The sequence below is a fragment of the Hemicordylus capensis genome, chromosome 1 (assembly GCF_027244095.1).
Source record: "Hemicordylus capensis ecotype Gifberg chromosome 1, rHemCap1.1.pri, whole genome shotgun sequence".
Classification (NCBI taxonomy): Eukaryota; Metazoa; Chordata; class Lepidosauria; order Squamata; family Cordylidae; genus Hemicordylus; species Hemicordylus capensis.
Genome location: NC_069657.1, coordinates 72226681 through 72254030, shown reverse-complemented (window position 1 = coordinate 72254030; position 27350 = coordinate 72226681). Strand labels below are relative to the sequence as shown.

The 27350-nt window shown below is 43.8% G+C and overlaps 2 protein-coding genes across 5 annotated transcripts in view; one reads left to right on the top strand and one right to left on the bottom strand.

Moving 5' to 3' along the window:
• Nucleotides 1-27350, bottom strand: part of LOC128339694 (transmembrane protein 151B-like) — a 65517-nt gene that overhangs the window by 37064 nt on the left and 1103 nt on the right. Inside the window, exon 1 of one of the 3 annotated variants that reach the window (XR_008313172.1) lies at nucleotides 211-301. The exons of 1 other annotated variant lie outside the window; for it this stretch is intronic. Coding sequence is in view for 1 of the 2 variants with exons in the window: in XM_053284008.1 (XP_053139983.1) it covers nucleotides 211-312 (102 nt within the window). In the remaining variant the exon portion in view is untranslated. Of the gene's footprint in view, nucleotides 1-210; nucleotides 612-27350 lie in introns of those variants that run through there. One more of the 3 variants, XM_053284008.1, reaches the window with a different exon arrangement.
• The window catches only part of RPAP1 (RNA polymerase II associated protein 1), an 84407-nt gene continuing 75735 nt past the window's right edge, over nucleotides 18679-27350 (top strand). Inside the window, exon 1 of one of the 2 annotated variants that reach the window (XM_053284002.1) lies at nucleotides 18679-18807. The gene's annotated coding sequence lies outside the window, so the exon portion shown is untranslated. The remainder of the gene's footprint in view (nucleotides 18808-27350) is intronic. The other variant, XM_053284007.1, reaches the window with a different exon arrangement.

Sequence of the window (27350 nt, the reverse complement as noted above, 5' to 3'; positions counted from 1 at the left end):
ACTGGAGTTGTCTGGGTCTCCAGAATGCACATGTGCCTCTAACCCTCTACATCTCCGGCAGATGTGAGTGTGCAAGGATGTGAATCCTCGTACATGCTTGCTTGCCTGCCTACCTACCAAGAGTCCAGTTACCCGTCGACCCCACCATCCCATCCCATCCCATCCCATGGGCACAACAACACAGACTCCCAAATGCCCTTGGCTTCTCACCTCCTCTCTAGCATCTGTGGCTGCAGTTACTGCTGCTGCTGCTGCTGCTTGAGTACTGGCTGTTGTTTCAGCGGCTGAATCTGATTCCCCCTCCGAAGACATTCTTTGCCATTACAGGTCTCACTCACAGCCCCCGCCCCCCCGGCCTTTGTAAAAATAAGAGCCAAACGAAGGAAAAGTTCCTCCTCCCAAGGGGCTGGTGTTGCTGGGGGTGGGGGAGGCTACCGGACGCTGCTTGTGGACTGCAGCTTTCTCTTCATGGTCCTGACAAATCGACAGGATTCCCCCTCCGCCGCCGCCACGCTCCAGACAAGCGGGGGGATTGCTGTGCATCCAAAGCAGTCCCGATCCCGGCGTTGCAAGCGGGGTCTTTTCCTGCCGGACAAGAGCCAAATGCCGTACTTCGGGCTCTTGGGTTCCCGCTGCTGTGATCACCGCCTGTCTGGCAAGTCGGGAAATAAATACTGCGGCTGCTCGTCAACTTTGGTGGGGAATCAAAGGGGAAGGCACTAAAGACGCCTCTGGGAGATGCTGAAGAAGCTGCGTGGCTCCCAGAAGGTCCCCTCTCTGGCTGGGGACAGTGCAACCCTCCTCGCCTGCCGTCCTTGTCAGTAAATCCTCAGCCTTTGCAGTCCTCAACTCTGCAGTGGAGCCAGTTGGCTGCCAACTTCGGCTTTTCCTTTGCAAGCTCCTGGTTTTTCGCTTGGCATCCCCGAGGCTGGCCGCCTAGGAAGGGAGCGGGAAGGAAGGAGGAAAAGAAAGGGGAGGTCTCCTCCTCAGAACAATACCTGGGGTGGTCCAAGGGAGTGATTCCCCTGGGCTTCTCCCTGCATCTATTTGGGGGAAGCAAACTGCTCTGGAGTGGATGACATCTGCCCAGTGCCAAGTCTAGATCTGGCACAGAAATCCAGCAGCTCTTCCCAGGGCCGTGCTAGCTAGGGGCAAGAGACTGTGCAGTGTGGGGAACACCCCATCCAGACAGGTACCAAAAACCCCAAGAGAATATGCAGATCCATTCAGAAGGGCTCTCCAGTTCTTAATCTCCAATTCTTAATCTCCTCCTCTGAATCCAGGTCCTCTTGAATGCTCGGTCCTGTGCAAACATGTTTCCCATTCATAAATGTGAGGTCTTGGTCATCAGCAGAAATAGATTCTTCAATAACTCATTAATGTCTGAAATGGACATTTTCTCCATGATCCCATGGTCCTACATTGGGAATGTGAACCTTTAGCTACCACAGCAACATGCATTGCAGGACTCATCAGCACTTGTGCAATTTCAAATTCAACTTAGCTTAGGAGCCAAGGACCCCCTTCTATTTGTGTGCCTCCTTGCTGGAGATACTAAAAAGAACAGCATTGAATAGCCACTTGAATTGGTTCCTTCTAAATGGCCAATGGAATACACTCAGTTTCAGAAGTGTTCACTCCTTGCTGCTGCTGTCTCCTTAAATGTCACTGAGTACTTATCCTTTTTCTTATTCCCAATTAATTTCAGACCACCAGCCAATGCTGCTTTTTCTTCCCCTGTAAACAGGAAGAGACATCCCCCTGCATTCTCAGCTGTGCTCAGGGTTATAATTCATTATTTTCTCTCCTGCTGACCAGTGACATCCCTGGTGCCATATCAGCTCTGCTGGTTGGCTTCCTGTCTCATTACTTGCACTGCCTTATATGATAACTGTATGGTAGGGATGGGAGCATAGCTCAGTGGTAGAGCTTTGCAGGCAGAAAGTCCCACATTCAGTCTTTTGCTGCACTTCCAAGCAGGGCTGGGAAAAATCAGTTTAAAATCCTAGATCCTGCTGCCAGTCATTGTAGACAGTATGGACTAATGGTCTGAATCAGTTTAAAGCAGCCTCCTATGCTTGTAGATCCCTCTCACCCAAGTTGTTTCTCATGAGTGTCCTGAACAGATTTTTGTTTTGTTTTGGTAATTGATACTAATGGCATAGTGGGGGAAATGACTTGACTAGCAAGCCAGAAGTTGCTAGTTCAAATCCCTGTTGGTATGTTTCCCAGGCTATGGGAAACACCTATATCAGGCAGCAGGAATATAGGAAAGATGCTGAAAGGCATCATCTCATACTGTGTGAGAGATGGCAATGGTAAACCCCTCCTGTGTTCTACCAGAAACAACCACAAGGCACTGTGGTTGCCAGGAGTCGACACCAACTTGATGGCACACTTTACTTTACTTACACCACACAAAACCTCACTCCTTTCTTGCAAAATCATCATACCTCATCACAGAAATTTAAAAAAACCCAAAAAGCATTTTGCTAAGCAAAAGACAATGAACATGTTCATAATGACAGATTCTACTAGGGGCTCACAGGACATAAATAGCACTGCTAGATTGAAGCTTGGGGTAATTTCTAGCAATTAATTTCTAGTTGCTAGATTGAGGGTTGGGTAATTTCAGCAGCATCAGGACCAAAAGGAGCAAAATTAGGACAGACAGGAAGCAGACAAAGGGTTGAAAGGGATTCAGGAAGACAGGGACTCAGAATGCGGACTATCATAAAGCACAATGTCAGGCAAGGAGAAGGGAGCGAAATGGGGGTCCTCAAATAGACAGGTTACAGAACAAAGAAACACAGCCACAAAACATCATGCAAAGATGATCTGCTGCTACTCTGCAAGGAGCTTCTTACTGCTACTAATTTTTACAGGGCTGCAGAGAGACTGGGGCCCATAAGACCACAACAAATCCAAACTGCACTTTAAAGCTCATTAAGGTGTGCCAAGGGTGCAACTGTGGAGCGATTCCTGACACACTACGCTGGCAAACAATTATAAATGTCATATCTTGTGGCACTGAGTTAACATTTTTGGAAGTTTGGAAAAGAGGTGACTATGGGGGGACATGACTGAGATCCTTGGAGTAGAGACAGAGAGAAATTTTTCTCCCTCTCTCACAACACTAGAACCAAGGGTCATCCCATGAAACTGAAGGCCAGGAAATTTAGGACCAACACAAGGAAGTACTTTTTCATTCCATTAATCTATGGAATTCTGTGCCATGGGATATTGTGATGGCAACTAGCATGGATGGCTTTAAAAGGGGCTTAGACAAATTCATGGAGGAGAGGTCTAATAATGGCTCCTAGACTGATGACTGTAGGCTACCTCCAGCCTCAGAGGAAAGATGCGTCTAAATACCAGTTGCAGGGGAGCAACAGCAGGAAAGAGGGCATGCACATACCTCTTGCCTGTGGGCTTCTCAGAGGCATCTGGTGGGACACTGTGTGAAACAGGATGCTGGACTAGATAGGCCTTGGGCCTGATCCAGCAGGGCTGTTCTTATGTTCTCATCTCTAGCTAACATGCATTGCACCATGCATTAATCTTGATAAAGCACCACTGAAACAGCATCAGCTACCATAGAGAGACATGGTGCTGTGCAAAGTTGGATGGAAAGTATATATTGCTGATAACAGCCTGCCTATATTGTGAGTGTTGCTTATAGCAAGCTGTTCTTTATGTGGCAATGTTTGCCTAATGCCAAATCTGTATCCTAAAGACATGGTTTCAGTTCTCAGCAGAACTCCACACACCAAGGTTCTCCACTGGAATTGCAACACAGTACAGTACAGTATGTAGGGACGTGCAAACATTTCAGCATTGAAACGTTTCAATTCAAATGTTTCTAGCTCGAATCAAAACACCCTTTAAACAGAGGTCCTGTTTTGAGCTCAGAACAAAACAACCCTGTTTTGACGCTTCGACTCGAGCGCCATTTTGGAGGCCTGTTTCCCCCTTGCTGATTGGTTTTCTGGCACTGGCTTTCAATTGGCTTGCAGTCTCCTTGCTTCTTAAAAATTTATTTAAAATTGCCTGCTTGCCCATTTGTTGTGTGGCCTGGTTGGGTGGTAGGTAGCATCCATCATGCCCTACCACCTAACCCACTTTGGTGTCCCCAGCATCCCATGGGGAACAATGGGATGTTTTGAGTTTCCCCATTGTTCCCTATGGCCAAAACACTCAAAACATTTTGAGTTCTGTTCTATATAACCTCTGTTTCAATGAAACGTTTTGTTTCATGCTCAAAACAAAATGCAAAATCAATTTCATGCACACGCCTATACAGTAGGATGGACCTCCATGCTGTAAGTCACTTTGTATTTTGTCTGTCTTTGAACTCTGTGTAAGATCTTATTCCAGACAAAATGATCCTCCAGTTCCCTGATTACAGCTGTATTGGTTTTCAACATTACATTCATGCTTTCCCCCCCACTCACATCAGCTAGAATGTTTATGACATCACAGCAGTTCACCCAATGATGAGGTGGAGGCATCCCTGCATACTCTTAGTTTCATACTTTATCAGGTCCACTTCTCATATCCTTTTTAAAAAAGAGTGAGTACACTTTGAGTTAGATACCATATCTGAGGATTGGTCCAAATACAGTATGCCACAATTTATTTATTTATATTATTTATTTAAAATATTTCTATACCACCCAATACTTGTGTCTCTGTGCGGTTTACAATTAAAACTTAATGTTATAGGATACATGCCTGTATTGTTTAATCCCAGCATTGAGATGGATATATGTATCTGTTCTCAGGTTAAATTTACATATATCTTTAGACAAAGATATTCCAAATGCAAAATGCCCTATGAAAAAACAGATACTACATTGCTTTAAAAAGCAGAATTGAAGGATCTGGCACTAATTTTAGTTTGATTTTAAATGAAATTTTAATAGTTTAATTTTAAACTATTTGATGTGTTTTTATCTTGTGAGATTGTTTTTATTTGTCTTGTGAATTTTAACAGTTTTTATTCTGTTCTACATTTGTTATGTTTTAACTGGGCACACTGCCTATATCAGGTGGTATAGAAATGTGATAGGTAAGTAGGTAGACAGACAGAATTGTGGTTAAGGATGACTTCAGAATCAGAAGGATGGAAAGTCCTCCTAAAGCTTACATTCCTGAAAGAGTTTTCAAAATCCACATGAAGAAGCTAATTCTGGGATTCCATCGATTCAAGGGATCAGTGTCACTGGCATTAACTGCCTAGGCAAACTGTCTTTTCCCATAAGCCTCTCCTACTATTCTAATACACATTAATTATGTATTTCATGCTAAGTGTGTGATAAGTGCTTTATGTGTGGCCATATCACACTCAACTGTCCTTTGCTAATTTTCCTCTTAACAGCAGAACATCAGAGAGCTTTTCGCACAAGTTGCAAATGAGGTGCTGGAATTAATTTTTGGGATGCCTTCTGAGAACTAAGAAATCAGTGCAGACAGTTTTCTGCTGCAGCTCTTTTAAGGCTATGACTGAAACTTTAAGAAACATTCATTAAAATGATGATAGTAACACTTCCTAAAAGACCTTTGCCTACATTTTCCACTTTGGATCATGGGGAGATGATGAAAGGTTTAGGTTCAAAACAATCTATGCCTCCAAATGGCTTTAATCTTCTCTTTTGCTAGTTATATTGGAAGGTAAAAAAGGTCGAACAGCCTTATTGACATTATACTTTCAGGTGATTCTCAAATGTGTGTCCTTGGGACAGTGTTGCAGGACACTTGAAAGGGGAGGGACACTCTCTTCCAGGGTGAGATAGGATCATGATCCTATCTTTGAGTTGGCTGAACAGGATCACTAAATACCCTTCTACTGGCAGAATAGAATGATACACTGATGTGTATTCACCATGCTGGTGTAATGATACCATTGCACAGCCTACTGCCAGCACAATCTTTATGCTGATGATATAGTACTAATGCAAGGGTGGGGGGAACAGATGGCCTCAAAGACATTGCAAGCAGCAATGGACTTAAGCTGGAGTCCTATGCTCACTCAGGGCTCACTCACATTCTTTCTGCTGGTATAATGTGATGCCTACAAAACAGGTAGCATAAGTGTAAAAGAAATCCTATTGGAGTAAATGGAAAGCCCCAGATGACTGCCCCAAATCCTTCTTCTGTGTGACCCCTTAGCCACACCAAAGGATAACATTCAGGTAATTCAGTAGCTAATCATAGCAAACCACTTCTTGTTTACACAGTCGGACAGGTGTTATTGACTGGTTTGTTTTATCCAGACATCGAGTCCTTTCCAAGGACCTGGGATGCCAGAATTTTATTGTCAATGGTTATAGATATCGTCGCAGAATATAGGCTGTTCCCAGTAAAGCTGCTTTTTGTAATTGGCTGATGGTGATTTCTGTGGTCCCTATAGTGTTGAGGTGCTCTTCAAGGTCTTTTGGAACTGCACCCAGGGCGCCAATTACCACATGGATTATTTTGGTCTTTTTCTGCCACAGCCTTTCAATTTCAATTTGTAGATCTTTGTATATGGTGATTTTTTCTATTTCTTTTTCTTCTATTCTGCTATCCCCTGGTATTGCTATGTCGATTATTTTGACTTGCTTTTATTTCTTCTCGACTACAGTGATATCTGGTGTATTGTGTGGCAGATGTTTGTCTGTTTGTAGTCGGAAGTCCCATAATATTTTTACGTCTTCATTTTCTTCAACTTTTTCAGTTTTATGGTCCCACCAATTTTTGGCTACAGGTAGCTTGTATTTTTTGCAGATGTTCCAGTGCATCATCCCTGCTACCTTGTCATGCCTTTGGCAAACCACTATTATTATTTATTTTATTTTATTTTATTTTATTTTTTATTTATTTGATTTCTATACCGCCCTTCCAAAAATGGCTCAGGGCGGTTTACACAGAGAAATAATAAATAAATAAGATGGAACCCTGTCCCCAAAGGGCTCACAATCTAAAATGAAACACAAGATAGACACCAGCAACAGTCACTGGAGGTACTGTGCTGGGGGTGGATAGGTGCTGGGGGGTGGATAGGCACTAGACATATATAAACTCCAACAAGGAAGCTATATCAAAACAGGTCTGGCCCAAGGTCCTCCAATGCCAGTGGTATGGCAAGCCACTACCCACATGTCTCTGTGTGTGGTGGGGGTAGTGCCTTGCCATGCCTCCTCAGGCATCAGGGAGGTTAGTTCTGGTCTGGTCTTGATATATGCGTTCTGTTCCCTTGTTGCTGTGTGCAGTACATGCTATGCACAACTTCCCTCCACTCAGGAGCGGAGCCACCACTGCATGAACGGGTTCAAAGAACCTGTGCTGCTGGGTTCAGGGCTGTGGCTCGTGCCCCAGCCATGCTCCCTGTGTCTGACGTCAGATGCAGGGGGTGTGGTGTGCTTGCAAATGGAGCCCCCCTTCGTTTTCAAGCATATTCTTGCCAGTGCCGTGTTTGCAGCAAGGCCAAGAGTGGCTCTCCATGCTTAAAAGGCAGGCAAACTTTTAAAGGCAGGTGACCTGAACTGGGGCAGGCGGTGGCTTCCCTACGTGCCTGCCTCCACTCCCACCTGATCTTCTTCCCATGATGTACAGAGTCCACTGCATTCCAATCTCTTCATCTGCTGCTGCCCCTGCTTCACCCCTCCTTCTCCCACTAACCCCACATTTTGAATGGGGTAATGAACGGGACCCAAAAGGCAGGGAGCAGGATAAGGCAGAGGAGGAAGACAGATAAGAATAACCCTGCTGGATCAGCCTGTCTAGTCCAGCATCCTGTTTCCCACAGTGGTCCACCAGATGCCTCTGAGAAGCCCACAGGCAAGAGGTGAGGGCATGCCTCTCTCCTGCTGTTGCTCCCCTGCAACTGTTATTAAGAGGTATCTTGCCTCTGAGGCTGGAGGTAGTCTATAGCCACCAAACCAGTAGGCATTGATAGACCTGTCCTCCATGAATTTGTCCAAGCCCCTTTTAAGGCGATTCAAGTTAGTACTGTCCATCACAACATCCTGCAGCAAAGAATCCCACAGATTAATTATGCATTGTGTGATGCAGTTGCAGATGCAGTTCCAGTGGCAGAACCTTCTGGGCGCATTAGGGCTACATCACTCTCTACCTGCCCCCATGTCCATGAAACTATGGGGTAACTTTGTGAAAGGGCATTTTGTGCAAAGGAGCATTTTGCACAAGCAGTCAAGGCTGTCAACAAATATAGGAGGGCTGGGTGAAACAGACAGGTCTTCTCAGATGCAATACTCTGCATTGTACTGTACACAGATGTTCTCAATTACAGATACTGTGCTTCAAGACTCCAGACACAAACAGCCACCTAGAACACCAACTCCACTGATAAGACACCTCACACAGGTAAACAAGAAACAGAGGACTCATCAGGGAGAGGGAGTCCATACCTCGAGGTATGATTCCAAAATATCCTCTACCTCTCTTCCCTAAGCATCCCAAGGTATGTAGAATGCTCAGACACCCATGGTCACAGGATATCTTCCCAGTCTCACTGGAGTATGTGGAAAACTGTGCATTGGCTAAATAATAATAAATAATAATAAATTTTATTTTTTAGCTGCTAGGTGGCTCACAACATAGCATTAAAACATCAAATAAAAACACATAGCACATTAAATCACAACAGACCAGAAGGGGAAAAATAAAAAATACAATACAAAGCAATTTAAAACTTTTAAAAAATAAATTTTAAAAATCAAATTTAAAAATCAAAACTTAAAAGGCCCGAGTGAACAAAAAGGTCTTTACCTGGCATCTAAAAGAACAAGGTGATGAAGCCAGGTGAACCTCACTGGGGAGGCTATTCCATAAATGGGGTGCAACCACTGAAAGCCACCTGCCTCACCTCATTTGGCAAGGACACTCGGATCAGCCATTTAGGGCTTTAAAGGTTATAACCAACACCTTGAATTGGGCCTGGAAACTGACTGGGAGTCAGCACAGCTGGCAAAGCATTGGCATAAAATGATCAAAACATCCAGTCCTAGTTAATAATCTTGCAGCTCTATTTTGTACCAGCTGCAGTTTCTGGACCATTTTCAAAGGCAGCCCCATATACAGTGCATTGCAGTAATCTAAGCAAGAGGTTACCACAGCATGAGTAACTGTGGCCAAGCTATCTCTATCCAGGTACGGTCGCAGTTGGCGTATCAGCCAAAGCTGATAAAAGGCACTCCAAGCCACAGAGGCCACTTGAGATTCTAGTAACGATGCTGGATCGATGAACACCCCCATACTGCAAACCTGGTCCTTTGGGGAGAGTGCAACCCCATCTAGAACATCATTCACCCAGGCAGAGGAACCACCAACCAACAGTACTTCAGTCTTGTCTGGATTGAGTCTCAACTTGTTCACCTTCATCCAGTCCATTACTGCATCCAGGCATTGACGAAAAAGAAAGATACAACTGAGTGTCATCCACATACTGATGACACTTCAGGCCAAATCTCCAGATGACCTCTCCCAGCAGTTTCATGTAGATGTCAAACAGCATAGGGGAAAGAATGGAACCCTGCAGAACCCCAAAGCATAACTGCCAAAGGGTTGAGCAGTAATTCCCTAGCACCACCTTTTAGAAACGGGCCTCAAGGTAGGAGTGGAAATACCTCGAACGCTGCCTTGCACACCCAACTCAGCCAGCGTCTCCAAAAGGATACCATGGTCAATGGTACTGAAAGCCACTGAGGGATCCAAGAGAATTAACAGGGTGTACTCCCTCTGTGTCTCTCTCTGCACAGGTCATCCCACGGGGCAACCAAAGCAGTTTCTGTTCCAAAGCTGGGCCTGAAGCCTGACTGAAAAGGATCTTGATCAGGGCTGCTCAACTTCTGCAGATGTTGGCCTCCAACTCCCAAAATCCCTGGCTATTGACCACTGTGGCTGGAGTTGTAGTCCAAAAACAGCTGGGGGGCCTAAGTTGAGCAGGCTTGATCTAGATAGACCATTTCCTCCAAGAGTGTCTGGAGCTGGTCATCCACTACATGCTCAAGCACCTTGCCCAGGAAGCGAATATTGACCACAGGCCTATAGCTGTTTACATACTCTGGGTCCAGATTGGGTTTCTTTAGGAGTGGCCAAATAATAGCTTCCTTCAGTGGAGCTGGGACCACTCCCTCTCTCAATGAGGCATTTAGAACCTGCTGGACCCAGCCAAAAATGCCCTCCCTGCTAGATTTAATAAGCCATGAAAGGCAAGGGTTAAGCATTCATGTAGTCGGCCAAACTCAACTGAACACCTTGTCCACATCCTTGGGCACCAATATTTGAAACTCCTCCCACAAAACTGGACCAGGTGGTACTCTGGACACCTCTCCCAATGACACTGCATCATCTGTAGAGTCCAACTCATGGTGAATGACTTTATCCTCAAAGTGCTGTGAAAATGTGTCAGAGTGTGCTACTAAGGGTTCTAATACATCTTGCCTAGGGCCAGATTTCAAGAGGCTCCGCACCACCTGGAAAAATCCCACTGGATGACACTGAAAGGATGCAAAGGTGGAGGGGTGGGAAAAGTTTCTTCTGTTCCATCACTGCCACAGAATAGATAGTGAGCTCTAACCTGCGTTCGCTCAGACTCAGACAACCATCCCTTACTCAATAGGTTGTAGCATTATCTACTATGGGCAGGGCACAGGCCAGACCTGTCTTCTTTGCACAATCAGGGGACATTCATTTATTCATTCAGTTAGTAAGAACATTTCTATGCTGCCCCATATAGAAGTCCCTGGGTGGTTCACAATCTAAAAATAACCATTAAAACAATTTAAAAATACAAATAAAAAATCTAAAACTCAAAGCTTTAAAAATATAAACTAAAAGCCTGGCTAAACAGGTATGTTTTCAGGTCCTTCTTAAAAACATTCAGAGAAGGGGAGTCCCGGGCAACTCTAGAAAAGGCCTGTTTTCGAGTTGCCTAGAACTGGGTTGTGCCAAAACATCTGAACCTGGGAATTCCAAGCTATGTTTTCACTGCTGATTTATTCTCCTTAAATCAGTCTCCTAGCTTAGCTTGTCTCTCTGATCACTTGTCTTCAGCTTAAACACTTAAAACGGCCAAGCTATAGAAGTGCCAAAGCGCCATCATCCTCTCTGCTTCTCCAGAGGTTGACAGCATCACTTTCTTCCCTGTCATTCAGGCTTAGTATTAAGGTTCTTGATTGTTCTTCACCTTTAGCAATTGGACAGTGCCCAATCTCAGAGCTTCACCTCCTCTTCCAATCATTTCTGTGGACACAGCAATAGCTATCTTAACTGGCTTAATTTCCATAGATCTATTGACCTAGAAAAGACTCCCTGGTCCTCAAGCTAACCCCGTCAGAAGCAGGAATGCCACCAAAACGTATCCTTCTCAAATGATCACACACCTACTCAGATGAAAAGGTCCCTCCATTCTGCATCCTAGGCCCTGCTTGCAGTCCCATCACTGACTGGGATTGTTTGGTGGGGACTAAAAACGGGGCCTTTTTGGTTGTGACCCCTGGGCTTGGGGATGTCTTCCTGGAGGAGCTTCACCATGCTCCCCTTCTTGGGTCTTTAAAAAGTATTTGAAGGTTCTTCTTTTTAGAGAGACTTTTTAGTGTTTTCACCTTTGGTTTGTATTTGTTTGGTTTTTAAACTTGGTTTTAGTTGAGTTCCAGTTTTTAGTTAGTGTTTAGCAATTTTTATATTGCTTTACCTGTTGTTTTGTTGTGTCTTATTATTTTTGTAAATTGCCTCATAAAAATAATATTGTGATTTATTATTGATTGATTAATTGATTGTGATTTATTATTTTTGTGAGCTGTCCTGAGCAGTATTGCACTGGAGGGACAGGATATACATATTTTAAATAAATAATTGTTCCTTATTGACACAGTGGGACATATGGTTTCAAGAGGTCCTTCAACAATAAATCCTCTTCCCCGCAGGACTGAATCCAAATAATTCAAATGAATGCTGAACTTTCCCTTAATGACATCCTGTGTTGCACATTTTACCATATGCTAGACAACTTATTCGTGTTCCACCAGTTAAAAATTCTCCTTAAATGTTGAGCCTGTAATGGTACCCCTGCTAACTTGGCAAAGAGGCACCTTTTAACATGGTGATTCTCTTTATTTAGTAAGGGGAGAGTAATTGGCCCTATCCACCCCCAGCACAGTACCTCCAGTAACTGTTGCTGGTGTCTATCTTCTGTTTCTTTTTAGATTGTGAGCTCTTTGGGGACAGGGATCCAGCTTATTTATTTATTATTTCTCTGTGTAAAACGCCCTGAGCCATTTTTGGAACGGTGGTATAGAAATCGAATGAATGAATGAATGAATGAATGAATGATAGGAATCCCATAGTTTCGTGAGAAAAATAACCTTAGAGGGCTGCATGACAGAACACACTTTACATTTATCCTGCTTGCAGTTTTTTATTGATGTTGCTGTTGTTAATATGTATATATCACTTTTCAGCAAAGAAGTTCTAAACACAATTTTGGTGGCAATTAAAATGAAAAGATGATTCTTGTCCCAATGGGGCTTATAATCTAAGAGACAAAAGGGAGACTCCAGCAAACAGCCACAGGAGAGATGCTGTGCTGGGTCAGGTATTTCTAGACTGCAAGTTAAATAATAATACTTTAGGCTCGGAAGAAGGAGAGAGAGAAAAGAAATAATGAACCATTCAATTTACTAATAATAACCTATCAAGCAAAACAGTAATAACCCTGCTAACTGGGCAAAGAGGCACCTTTCAAAGTGGTGATTCTCTTTATATTAAGCAGGGGGAGAGGGGGCAGGGGGGTAGTGAGCCCTTTGGGGACAGGGAACTATCTTATTCTTATTCTATGTAAACTGCTTTGAAAATACTGTTGTTGTTTGTTGAAAAGCATATATTCAGACAGACCAACTTTATTGCGGTCCTCCGGTCAATAACCAATAATTGAAAAGCATATATAAATAATAGTTTGTTTAAACAAACAAATAAAACAATAAAACAATAACTAACTAACTAAATAAATAAATAACGGTAAATAAATAAAACTGTGATGAGATTCTGTTGGGAATTCTCTCTGGTAAGAGAAACCCTTTTTCATTATAGCAGAGTGCACAGAGGCACAACACAGCGGATTTAATTATGCTGAGAGTAAAGTAACTTGGAGCCAGTTCATAGTTTCAAATCAATATATATGGCATTTATTAAAGAACTCCATTCTAGATAGGAAAGTGAGGAGTTAGGCTCTCTAATCTATCTATCTAGCTGGATGCAGAGGGATTCTGCATCTCTGCACACATGGTGCAGGGAGAGGAGCTTGCATGTTGCAAGGTAGAAGCAACAGGAAGAGAAGAGAGGAAGGAAGTGGCTGGAAGGAAGGAAGTCCCCTGAGAGTAGCAATCTACATTCCAAAGGGATAGTGTCAGAGCAGTAGAGAAGGGATGACCAATGTCTTGACCCTCTAGCCCTCTGACTCCCTAGTCTGTCCTCCACTGTCTTTGAGACAAGAGACAGCGCATAGTCCTTCACTTCCAACAGATTCAACGTTAGAAACTTTTGGTTCTTCTCTCTTTCTCCCTCTACCCAGGCTCTTGACAAGTCTGGTTGTTTTTAACAGATTAATATATATCTTCACTCTGATCTTTCCTTTCTACAGACACAACCCACACTTCAGTTCTCCTTGTCTTGCCTACAGGACACAAGTACAACGTATCTCTACCATTCATGCATTCAAAGACTATTATTATCTCCTTTCTGTGTTTCCATGCAACACATGCTTAAGTTTTGAAATTCACTGCCATAGATGTTTGCCTTCCACCAATTCAGTAGAACTCTGGAGAGCTTGCAATACAAAATAAATATAATTATAAATAACATAATTCAAAAAGATGAAAATAAAGTTAGTTTGCCTAACTCTTTCCCTGCCAGTCATTTTTTATCCACTTAAAATCGCCCCAGTGGCTTCCCCACTTGTGGAGGGAAATATGGGTTTCCCCATCTGCAGCTTCTTTGCATTAAATATACTGATCACGAATAATGTTTATTTATTTATCATATTTTTATACCGCCTAATATGTAAATCTCTAGACGTACAAATTTTAATATTAAAAACCACAGGTTAAAATGCATAAAACACAGTAAAAACAAAATAAAACAAATTATTAAAATTCTAACTAAAAACTTGTGAGAACAAGAGAGTCTAGAGGTCTTACAGAAAACAAACAGAGAAGGAGATGCTCTTATTTCAGCAGGGAGCATGTTCCAAAGCCCTGGAGCAGCCACAGACAAAGCCTGGTCCTGAGTCACCACCAAACAAGCCAGTGGCAAATGTAACCGGACCTCTCCGAAGATTGTAACAGGCAGCAGGGTTCATGACAAAGGAGGCTTTATAGGTAATAAACAGCACTTTGTATTTCACCTGGAAACATATCGGCAGCCAGTGCAGTTCTTTCAAAACTGGTGTTATATGGTCCCTTTGTGTTGTCCCAGAGACCAATCTGGCTGCCACATTGTACCAATTGTAGTTTCCGGACTATGTACAAAGGCAGCCCCATGTAGAGTGCATTACAGTAGTCAAGCCTGGAGATTACCAGCATATGTACCACTGGTAATTCACCTCTAGAAATGGACGTAGCTGACATATCAGCCGAAGCTGATAAAATGTGCTCCTGGCCACTGCCTCAGCCCGAGAAACCAGGGAGAGCTTTGGGTCCAGGAGCATTCCCAAGCTACGTACTTTGCATAATAACTATGGAACAACATCTAACCTGTAGTTTGGTCCTTATTTCCTGCTCAAGTTATCAGGTCTTGGATTAATTCAAATCACAATTTTAACTTGGAGCCCTGCTAACTTGGCAAAGAGGCACCTTTTAACATGGTGATTCTCTTTATTTAGCAGGGGGAGAGTAACTGGCCCTATCCACCCCCAGCACAGTACTTCCAATGACTGTTGCTGGTGTCTATCTTATGTTTCTTTTAGATTGTGAGCCGTCAGGGGACAGGGATTCATCTTATTTATTTATTATTTCTCTGTGTAAACCACCATGAGCCATTTTTGGAAGGGCAGTATAGAAATCGAACAAATCATCATCATCATCCAGTGAAATCTCAGTATAAAACAAACACAGAAGTGAACCCCACGAACATCAGAACTATCAGGACTTGAAACAGGCGCTCTCGGGTATGAGCACTGTTGCTTCTGGTTGCAAGCCCCTCTCAGACCTACACTGGAGAAAAAAGCAGCACTATTTTCATCATCATACCCCTCACTAGATCCATTCCACCCCCTGGGCAGCCCATTCAATCTCCGTGAATGGCTATAGATATTTCTGGGTGAGGTCTGGGTTTTTGTCAGGGATAGTATCTAGCTTTGACCTTGCCTTTGACTTTGGTCAGTGAACAGTCTTATTGGGATGGTCCTGACAACAGGACAGCTTGATCTTCAAGCAAACGTCTCCCGGACCTTCCTGGCCATACCTAGCCTGTGATCCTGCTGGTACTTGGTCAAGATTTGCTTGGGCTCCATATGGCCCAGGATGGACATCAGTGGAATATACTGCTGCATCAGTGTGCATATGTTAGCAATCAAAGGATAAGATATTCAGAACTTCTTTGTTGTGCTTATTATGTCCCTTGCGCACATCCCCTCATACCTGGAATCTGCATATTACAGGGACCACAAAGAAGCAACATCTGTACTATCGCTGCTGTAACTGTTTACAGCCGCTGCAACAGCTTCTGGGGTGGAGCCAAAAGCCCTTGTGCTCCTTTCCTAACTTGGAGATGTTGCGACTGCCCTTGAGAGTTGCCAGTAGCACAGGTGGTTGTGGCAGGGCTGGAAAACCATCTAGCATCCCAGCTATGCCAAGTGGTTGTTTGTTTAGTCAGACTTTGCGTTAGAAACTTATATTTATTTGTGTATGTCCTTTGCATATTCCTGATACCTGGAACATAATTAAAATAAGAAACACTAGGCTATGCTCAATCCACCTAAAGTAAAGTTGTGCCATCGAGTCAGTGTCGGCTCCTGGCAACTACAGAGCCATGTGGTTTTCTTTGGTACAGGAGGGGTTTACCATTGTCTCCTCCTGCACAGTGTGAGATGATGCCTTTCAGCATCTTCCTATAGCGGTGCTGCCTGAGATAGGTGCTTTTCAAGAAACTTACCCTGGGTATTGCAAAAGACTAAGCGTGCCTAAAGCAACTTGCCTAGAGAGCAGGAGGCTGTTGGTTTGAATCCCTGCTGGTGTGTTCCCCAGTGGTGGGATGGGAGCAGGAGAGACGCTGGCCCCATCCATTCGGGCCAGCATCTTTAAGAAACTGAGAGGCATGCCTGTGCAGTTTAGAGATCATCGCAAGCCTGTGATGTCTTTAGTTCCAGAAATTTTTGTAATTTTCTGCCATGAAACAAGCCACATATAGGACATTTTTGAAGTTCTTTTAAAAAATATTCTAAAACTCATTAAAAATCAATAAATTGACCAATCTGCTTGAAAATCAACACAGAGAGTCCTACTAACCTGTCCTATATCTGTGCCAAATTTCAGAACTCTTGGCCAAGCAATTCTGGAAATATAAAAGTGGCCCTCTTTTCCCTTGGGGAGAATCATGGGACCCTCTAGGAGAGTGGACAAATGGACTGTGCCCCCAGGCCTAATGGCGCTCTTGCCAGATGCTGCCATAGCCTCTTCTGGGACAGGGACCAGATTACCTCGGACCCTCGACAACTCATAAGGCAACAGCCATTGCTAATCAGGGGTTAGTACAACAGAATGGGAAGATGCTCCAACAGGGTTTGTGAGCAAACTGAAAGGTTTTAGAATCTGCTCTTTCAGTGGGATGACTTGGTCCCGCCCAGGAGCAGGCTTTGGTCTTCTTAAAGTGGCCTTGCCCAGTTTTGCTGGTGTCTGCTCTGATGGCCCTGGGGGTCTTCTATCATGGCCAGGAGGTACTAGAAAGATTCCTCGTACTTGGAGGACATGGGCAGGGCCATGTCCTCAGGTCTTGGCAGTGGTTCTTCAGTTTCCCCCTGTGTGGGGGTTTCTGATGCCATGGGATCACCAGGTGTCTGGGTCAGTGGTGCCTCCCAGTACAACTCCTCTCCCAGACTCTTTGCCCATCCCCTACTTGGGGTGCCCATGGCCCCAAGGTCATAACACCAGGAGGAAATTGGCTTATATATGGTGGTTTATACTTGTCATGACATGGTGGCAGGATGAGATTATGTGGTTAATTCATATAGAGAACTGTGCCCCCCAATTGATTTCCCCAGAAATCAATTGCTGTTATGACCTATGATTTCTAGTATTGCTGTTATGACATATGATTTCTTATTTGCTGGGTATCTCTGCTCATTTTACAGCTAGTCTCCACTGAAGGCCATTCAATTATCTGTCACCTGAAAACACACTAGGTAGTAGTACAGTTCTGTTCAGGGGCAGGCGTAAGTGTTTGGCAAGTACAATTAGTTATGTTCCATTTCAAAACCACTAAAAACCAAAAAAAGAGTCTTGCAGCGCCTTAAGGACTAATAATAATAGTGAGTATTTGGCTGATATGCGATATAATGGGAGTCATGTCAAAGTGTGGTCTGTGCATATGAAAGAGAGGCATGCTGGATGAGTGGTTGCAACTAAAATTTCTGTTTTGACCATGGAAACAAACTTGTAGAAGTGTAAAATGAGCCAATGTATATAGAGAAGTTAAATCCAGATATAACTGAGCTGATGGACTTGGTCTTGGTTTAGCGTTGGAGTCCCCCAGGCTTGTGGTGCTGGGGGACTTCAATGTCCACTTTGGAATCAATTTGTCTGTGGCGGCTCAGGAGTTCATAGTGACCATGACGACTATGGGGCTATCCAAAGGGTCTCGGAACTGACTCACATTTCTGGTCACACACTTGATCTGGTCTTTCAGTCAACCCTTTCAGTGTTTTTAATAGTTTTCATTTTTTAAAATTTTAAATTGTTGTAATGTTTTAAGCTTTTTATTTGTTGTTTTTGTTATTTTGATGTAAACTGCCCAGAGACTTGTGTTCTGGGCGGTATACACATGTGTTAAATAAAATAAATAATACATAAATAAGGAGGAGATGGTTCTGGCTATGAAATTCCCAGAACCATCTCCTCCTTATTTATGTATTATTTATTTTATTTATATTATTTATTTATGTATTATTTATTTTATTTATAGTCTTTGAGCTATGGAAGCTGTGTTAATTATTCTTTCTTCTGCAGCTGTGATGTTTCTCTCCCTCTTTTCTCCCCGCTTATCTCACAGGAAAGAATTTAAAACCACTGAGACAGTCAATCTGTATTAGCAACTGAAGATGGTGTATTTTACACTGAAATTGTTTTGCTTTTAACCTCTAATATCTGGCGAATGATATATTATTTTGTTGCACAAATAAAGAGGTCTTGGTGGAAATGTTTGGAATATGTGCATAGCATTGCCAACTTATCAACTAATAAATATATTGTGATATAAAATTTCCTGGGCCATAGCTCATTTCATCATATGTATGTAGTGCCTCCTTAAGCGGATAATAGATCTCCAATTTGTGTCTAAATCTGGTGCCTTCCACAGAAATAGCCATGTTAGCATGTGCAGGTTTTTCTATCTATGTCTCCTGAATCTATCCAGGAAGAAACAGTTTGTCTCCAGGGCAATACCTAAGCAACCACATTTACAAACATTCCAAAGTCAACCTTGTATGAACTTCATTTAGATCATGAATCCTCCTTGTTCCTTCCCAGCTATCAAGATACTGGCCTCGTGTGTTTTGTAGTTCCACAAGGAGCTCCAGAAACAACCACAACCAGGGTACTTACTATATTCTACAAGTTAAAAACCTTTCTGTTTACTCAGGCCTTTTAAATTGGATTTTTAAAACTGACTTTTAAAAAGTTTTAAAATTATTTTGCACTGTATTTTGTATCTATATAATTAATTCCCTTAGCCGGTGCGTGTCCTCAATTTGGCGGCGGAACTCTCACGACATATTGCGAGCGTTCCGGCGCAGTGAGAGTTGAGGGGAAAGGAAAAATGAAGGCAGCGGTGGCTGCAAAAGGGCTAGAGAAGGTGGCCTCGGCTGGCCACTGGGAGGCGGAGGCAGTGGGATGGCCTGGCCTTGCCAGGCCAGGCTGTTCCAGGAATGGAAAGGGCGGCGGCGGCAGCCGGACCTGGCGGGAGGCAGAGGCAGCGGGACGGCCTGGCAGGATGCGGAGGCAGCTGGACGGCCTAGCCGGGCCAGGCCAGGCCAGGCCAGGGTATGGAAGAGGCGGCGGCGGCCTGTCCATGCTGGGCCTGGCTGCCGGGAGCAGGAAGCAGCAGCAGGATGGCCAGGCCCAGGCGAGGGGAGAGGAGCACAAGATAACGGGCGGCGAAAGGTAACGGGTGGCAGGGCGCAGCCCCAGTGCCCATTAGAGGCTGGCGTGGGAGGGAAACGGGCGGCGGGACTTCCCAGTTTGCCACCCAAGAGGAGGAATGGTGGTGGTGGGGCCCTTTTTGGCTCACTGCCACCCCAGTAAGGAGGACCTGGCTGTGGTGGGAGAAAGGTGGAGGGAGGGGGGCAAGAGAGAGTGGGGCAGGAGGGAGGGGGAGGGGGACAAGAGAGTGGGGCAGGAGGGGGGAGGGGGGAGGGGGCAAGAGGGTAGGAGGGGGAGGGGAGAGTGGGAGGGGGAGGGGGAGGAGAGTGTGGGGGGGGAGGGGAGGGGGGAGAGAGTGGGAGGGGAGCAAGAGAGTGGGAGGAGGGAGGGGATCAAGAGAGAGTGGGGCAGGAGGGGGCAAGAGAGGGGGCAGGGGGAGGGAGGGCAAGAGAGAGTGTGGCAGGAGGGGGAGAGAACATCAGGCCCCCAAAGAGTGCGCAGATGCTCTGTGCGGGTCGGCTAGTTTGTTTTTATTTGTTGTGATTTCATATGTTTTATGTGTTTTTACTTGATATTTTAATGTGAACTGCCCAGAGAACAATTTGTTATGGGGCGGCTCACAAATACAGTTCATTAGTTATTAATTATTAATTATTCTACAAGAACTTCCCACCCACAAACACTGAGAATAAAGGTGGCTGGGCAGTTTCATAGGACAAAGGAGAACACTTTGTAATTTTAAGTGAAGGCTTTAACACTTTTTAAAGTAAAGAAAGCATTACAGTTCACCACGGATGACTCCTGGAAATGGTTTAGAGGAGGGACATTTTGATCTCCAGAATAATTTAAAAGATTCAGATAAGCAAGTTGGTAGTTATAAATTATACGACAACTATGAAGATGTGTAGGCATGATTTATTGATAGGCCATGTGCTATACATAGAATCTTTGACTGTATTATTAAAGTATTCCTGAAATATGAATTAGGGGGGAAATAAGGATACGTAGCTGACAGTTGTGACAGGAAATCTCCTGGCTGAGAAGCTTTTCATAACTAGGGCTATGTAGTATACTAGTAGGTGAGGCCCGTCATTGATTGGGAAAAGTCATTTTGCGTAGATTACACTTCTAGGCAAGTTTGAGAAATTACATATATATGTATATGTGTGTGTGTATACACATACACACACACACACACACACACACACACACACACACACACACACACACCTACCTACTTTCCAATAGGCTTATGAGAGCACCCGGCATTCTGTGTGTGTGTCCATGTGTGTGTCTATTCATGTGTCCCCCCGCCATCAACTTCACAATGTCTGGACCAATATGAACCAAATTGGGCAAAGTTGTAGGGACACATAGGGACACCTCAATGGCATACACACACGCCATTACTACAGCTGTAGGGACACATAGGGATGCCCAGATGGTGTGGTGTGTGATGATGACATCCACCCCAATTCAAGATGGTGGCCGTGTGAACATCTGAGGCGCAAGCGGGCTAATTTGTGGGCTGTCTAACCAACTTAAATCAAATTAGGTGCAGTTGCAGTGAGTGACACACATGGATCCCTCAATGGCATAGTTTGTGATGATGTCATCCACTCCAATTCAAGATGGCAGACATGTAAGCTTTTGAAGTACAAGTGGGCTGACTTGTAAACTGCTTAACCGATTTGAACCAAATTTGGTACAGCTGTAGGGACATATAGGGACACCTCAACAGCATATTTTGTGATGATGTCATCCACCCCAATTCAAGATGGTGGTCATGTGAATGTCTGAGGCACAAACTGGCTAATTTGTGGACTGTCTAACCCATTTGAACCAAATCGGGTACAGTTACAGTGAGTGACACATAGGGACACCTCAATGGCATAGTTTGTGATGATGTCATCCACATTGATTCAAAATGGCGGATGCATAAACTTTGGAGGTGCAAGTGGGCTAACTTGTGAACTGCTTAACCAATTTGGACCACATTTGCAACAGCTGTAGGGACACATAAGGACACCTCAACAGAGTAGATTGTGATAATGTCACCCAATCCAATTCAAGATGGCAGACACGTAAACATTTGAGGAACAAGTGTACTAACTTGTGGACAGTCTGACCGATTTGAACGAAATTTGCTACATCTGTATAAACACATAGGTATGCTCCAACGGTGTAGTTTGTGATGATGTCATCCACCCTGATCCAAAATGGCATAACCCCTGCTAACTTGGCAAAGAGGCACCTTTTAACATGGTGATTCTCTTTATTTAGCAGGGGGAGGGGAGTAACTGGCCCTATCCACCCCCAGCACAGTACCTCCAGTGACTGTTGCTGGTGTCTATCTCATGTTTCTTTTTAGATAGTGACAATGGTGACCAGAACTTCAAAGTACTCCAAATGTGGCTGCACCATAGATTTGTATAAGGGCATTATATTAGCATTTTTATTTTCAATTCCCTTCCTAATGATCCCTAGCATGTAATTTGCCTTTTTCACAGCAGCCATGCACTGAGTTGACACTTTCAATGGGCTGCCCACCATGACCCCAAGATCTCTCTTCTGGTCCATCACTGACAGCTCAGACCCTATCAGTGTATATATGAAGTTGGGGTTGTTGGTTTTTTGCCTCAATATGCATGACTTTACACTTGCTTACACTGAACCGAACTTGCCATTTTGTTGCCCACTCCCCAAGTTTGAAGAGATCCTTTTGGAGCTCCTAAGCATGTCTACTCCACTGAGCTCTGGGGCATTCTGAGCAAACACCTTTAGCCTATTTGATAAGGAAATGGGATGTCCCCATAGTTGAAGGATGCATACAGTGTTCTCTCTAATCTTTTTTTGATCTGTGTGTGGAATGAGTTTTGTTCAGGTTGGCAGTATCAAAGCAGTGTGTGCACATGTGCATTCAGAGTGGGGCCTTCCTGATTTAATCTGAGCGAGATCTAAAATTAACTGAGCAGACATTAAAAAATGTGTTTGCGCACACACATGTGCACACCTTAGAGGGAATACCAGATGCATATCTAGAAGTGTTGGAGATGAACTTCCAGTGCATCGACCTTTTGCACCAACTGTCCTAATGACCACTAGGGGCATTGGGAGTAGAGACAGTGAGTATGGGTCTCCCTATCTGTCCCTACTCTATGACCCCTGAACTGACTCTGCAGCACTTCCTGTGCTGAGTCACAATCCTTCCTTTCCTCCTAGAGAGCAGATGGAAACATCTCTCTCTCTCCTTACCTATCCACTATGTAGTCCTTTAGATTAGAGATAGGTCTTTCCTATCTAAGTGTATTTAACCAATAAATATTTAGTGTTTAGTCATACAAGGATCTCCATGTGTTTTCTCTAAACAGCTGTAATATCCAAACCATCCTCTGCTACCTACTCTGCTACCTAACTGGAGTGTGTGCTCATTCCTTAGTGCTCTGTTGTTTTACCTATTGTGGGTAAAAATCAACAACCTCTAACAATAAGGTGCAATAGGACCACAGGACATTGAAATCACCCTTAGTTATCTTGCATTATTTGTTATATTTGTGAATATGAATAAGGAGAAAAAGCAGAAGTGGAACATTTTAAAATCAAATGTATGTTGTATCCAGTATAAGGATTGAGCTAGATGTTATATCAGAGATGCATGCCATGAATGCATCTCTGTTGTTTTTTTTTACTAAAAGCAGCCGGGGGAAAGATAACTTTTTAACCATTCCTTCCCCTACATAATTATTTGATGCAAACTGCTCACCCCAGTGTTGCTATAATTTGCAGAAAGGATAAAAGTTACCTGTATGTTTTCTGCTCTATGAGTAATACCAGCTGAAACTTATGTATGTGATTTAGATCAGAGCTAAGATATGAGGAAAGGATTAACCCCACAACCCCTACATCATGGCCTTAATCCACACTGGGCCCATACGCAGTTGCTCTTAGCAAGAGCAACACAAGAAGTAGATGCATTTCTAACATCATGCCGAGTTTGATCCTACGTTTTAACATTCCTGTTAATGAAACTGAAAGGCAAAGAAGTGTTTTTAACTTTGTATTTGAAAACATATTTTGTGCCCATTCGGATGATACATTTGAACCAGACTGCCTACTGTGCAATTTTGGGATGTGGACAAGCATGTCCTGTTTCCCTCCTGGCATGCCTTGCCCTTTCCCCCAAATGCATGTGTGTGCGTGTTCCAAGCTGCCTCTCACACATGTTCCAAATGCTACGCTAATATGCCATTCAGATTGCATGTGAGGGCTGATTCAGACAAACCACCACTCCCTCATAGGATTAAAAAGGATATGCATACTGGGAGAGGGAGATGAACAAGTTGGCAACTGCACACTATTTTATTTTATTTATTTAACATATTTTTATACCACCCAAAAACACCCAGTCTCTGGGTGGTTTATAACAAAATAAAAACATTAAAACATTAGCTAAAAACAAAAACAAGAAATTTAAAACACAACAATTTAAAATTTTTAAACAATATGCTAAAACATTAAAAACAATCAAAACAGTATCAGTTAAAAGCCTGGGTGAACAGATGCATCTTTAAAGACTTTTAAAAAATTGTCAGAGATGGAGAGGCTATTTCACTAGGGAGCGCATTCCAAAGCCTCGGGGCAGCAACGGAGAAGGCCCGTCCCTGAGTAGCCACCAGACGAGCCCATGGCAAATGCAGACGGACCTCTCCAGCAGATCTCAGTGGGCGGTGTGGTTCATAACGAAGAAGACGTTCTCTTAAATACCCAGGGCCCAAGCTGTTTAGGGCTTTATAGGTCATAACTAACACCTTGTATTTTGCCCGGAAACATATCGGCAGCCAGTGTAATTCCTTCAATACAAGAGTGATATGGTCTCTCTTACCGTAGATGGCCCAGAGACCAGCCTGGCTGCCACGTTCTAAATCAATTGTAGTTTCCGGACTATGTACAAGGGCAGCCCCACATAGAGCACATTACAGTAATGCAGTCTGGAGGTTACCAGCAGATGTACCACTGTTTTGAGGTCATCTGTCACAAGAAACGGACGCAGCTGGTTTATCAGCCGAAGCTGATAGAAGGTGCCTCTGGCCACTGCCTCAACCTGGGACACCAGGGAGAGACTTGGATCCAGAAGTACCCCCAGACTGCATACCTGTTCCTTCTGGGGAAGTGTGACCCCATCCAAACAGGCAGATCAAAATCATCTCCCGAGTTTCGACACCGCACAATGAGTACCTCCGTCTTATCTGGATTCAGTCTCAGTTTGTTATCCCATATCCAGCCCATTACCGACTCCAGGCAGGCATTTAGGGAGGTTATGCCCTCTCCCGATGATGCTGACATGGAGAAATAGATTTGGGTGTCATCAGCATACTGATAACACCCTGCACCAAATCTCCTGATAATCTCTCCCAGCGATTTCATGTAGATGTTAAACAACATCGGAGACAATACGGAGCCCTGAGGGACACCATACAAAAGTTCAGATTTTGAAGAACAACAGTCTCCAAGGGACACCATCTGGAACCTGCCCAAGAGGTAGGAGCGGAACCACCGCAGAGCAGTGCCTCCCACTCCCAACCCCCTCAGATGCTCCAGAAGGATACTATGGTCAATAGTATCGAAAGCCGCCGATAAGTCCAAAACGCCCAACAGAGTCACACTTCCTCTGTCAATTCCCAGTTGGAGATCATCCGTCAGGCCGACCAAGGCAGTCTCCACCCCATAGCCAGCCCGGAAGCCAGTTTGAAATGGGTCTAGATAATCTGTTCCCTCCAAGACTGTCTGGAGCTGGGAAGCCACCACCCTCTCAATTACCTTGCCCAGCCATGGAAGGTTGGAGACAGGCCTGTAGTTACTCAGCTCTGAGGGATCCAAGGTAGGCTTCTTCAGAAGTCGTCTAATAATTGCCTCCTTAAGACTAGGAGGCATCCTACCTTCCTGCAGAGACACATTTATAATCTCTACCAGGCCTTCTACAACAGCCCTCCTGCCAGATAGTATAAGCCATGTCGGGCAAGGGTCAAGAGGATAGGTGGTAGGCAGCACCGCTCCAATCAGCTTGTCCACATCCGCAGGAGTCACAAACTGGAACTGATCCAACCTCACCACATAAGAGGAGACACTGGACACCTCCACATCAGACACTGAAGTAATTGTTGAGATGGAATCCAATCAGCTCGAATAAGAGATATTTTGTCCACAAAGAATTCATTAAACACAGCACAGCAGGTAATCGATGGTTCCAGATTCTGATTCAAGGGAGGAGGGGCACATACAAGCCCTCTCACAACCCTGAACAACTCTGCCAGACGTGAACTTGCGGATGCAATGCGGGCAGAAAAGAATCGCTTCTTTGCTGCACGTATCACCCGAGCATAGGTTTTCAAATGAGCTCTATGTTGCAATCTGTCGGATTCAAGTCGAGTCTTTCTCCACCTGTGCTCCAGTCGTCTACCTCGTCACTTCAGCCCCCTTAGTTCTTCTGTATACCAAGGGGCCAATTCTGAAGCAGGTCAGAGAGGACGTTTAGGAGCGATCATGTCTACTGCCCTGGTGAGTTTGCTGTTCCAATTCTCCACCAGGGCATCAACAGGATCGCCGGCAGAGCCAACACTAAATCCCTCCAAGGCTTCTTGAAATCCTATTGGATCCAATAACCAGGCTGGCTTAGACATATTGTCTACACTGGTCATTTGTCTTATTTATTTTATTTTAAATTTATAAAATGCCTCTTGCATCAGTCTCAAGGCAAGGTACATTATAAAAATACATCCTCTGTCCACTGGTGACATAGTCACATAGATCTGACACAGTGACATAGATCTTTCTTTCCAGTATTGTTGTATGTGAAACCTTGCCAACAGGAGGACCAGTGTGGTATCAAAAAGGAGGAAAAACCTCAAATGTTGAAGTATTTCTGCAGAAAATTTCATTCAGGGCCTGAATAGCTGTAGCTGCTGGAGACAGTTTTGGGGCCACATGCTGCTATGAGTAGTGACAAATACAAACAACAACAATATATTAAGACAAGGCTGCACAACTTTGACCCTTCAGCTGTTGGACTACAAATCCCATCATCTCCAGCCACAGTGGCCAATAGTCAGGGATGATGAGAATTGTAGTTCAACATCTGCAGGAGGGTCAAAATTGTGCAGTCCTGATAGAAGATTATGAAGATTGAAAGGCAATTGTATCATCTTCATTTTCTATTTCTTTTTATATATTTTTATCATCTATTTCCTTTTTAAAGAAACAGCCTAATTTCTTATTAAAACCTATGTGCCCAATGGCAAAAAACCTTTAGTTTCAACTACACATTTTTGTTTCCCAATGCTCATAATGCACCTAGATGCATGTTAGAATAAACCCTTATGGATATGGAACAAATGCCTTCCAGTTAGAATTTCTTTGACTCAACACCAGTTTGAAGCAGTAAGAGACCTTCAGTGAATTTTTGACACTATCTTGTAACAAGTTTGAAAGCAATTCTCTGCTTCTGAAACATCAGTTTAAATTCCCAGGGTTCCTGATCTGACCAGAGGTGATACACCTTAGTATGGCAATATGGGGGAAATTAATATTGCCATTCCATCTACAGTAGTGATGTGATAAAAATGCATTGCCTCTCTCATGAAAACACTCCCAGGCTTGGATAGCCAGCTTTGGAGGTGAGAAAGCAGAAGTGAAAACATCAACACTGGAGTAACATTTGCAGGACAGGACAGTAGGAGTGTGATCTAATTCAGAAGTGTCAATTAAGTCTTGTAATTAAGCTATCAAAATTAGTAGCCTGTAAAGTTTTTTACTTGTCTGCTAACAGACAGAACTGAATTGCAAACAAAAACATTAGTTCCACTCTAATTGCTGACCCAGAAGACCAGCCCTTGCTACTAACAAATATTGCCAGGTGCATGTAAATATTGTAATTAGTATACACTAGTTAAGTGAATATACACCAGGGATAATGGTGTTTATCTTAAATTTGGACAATCATTT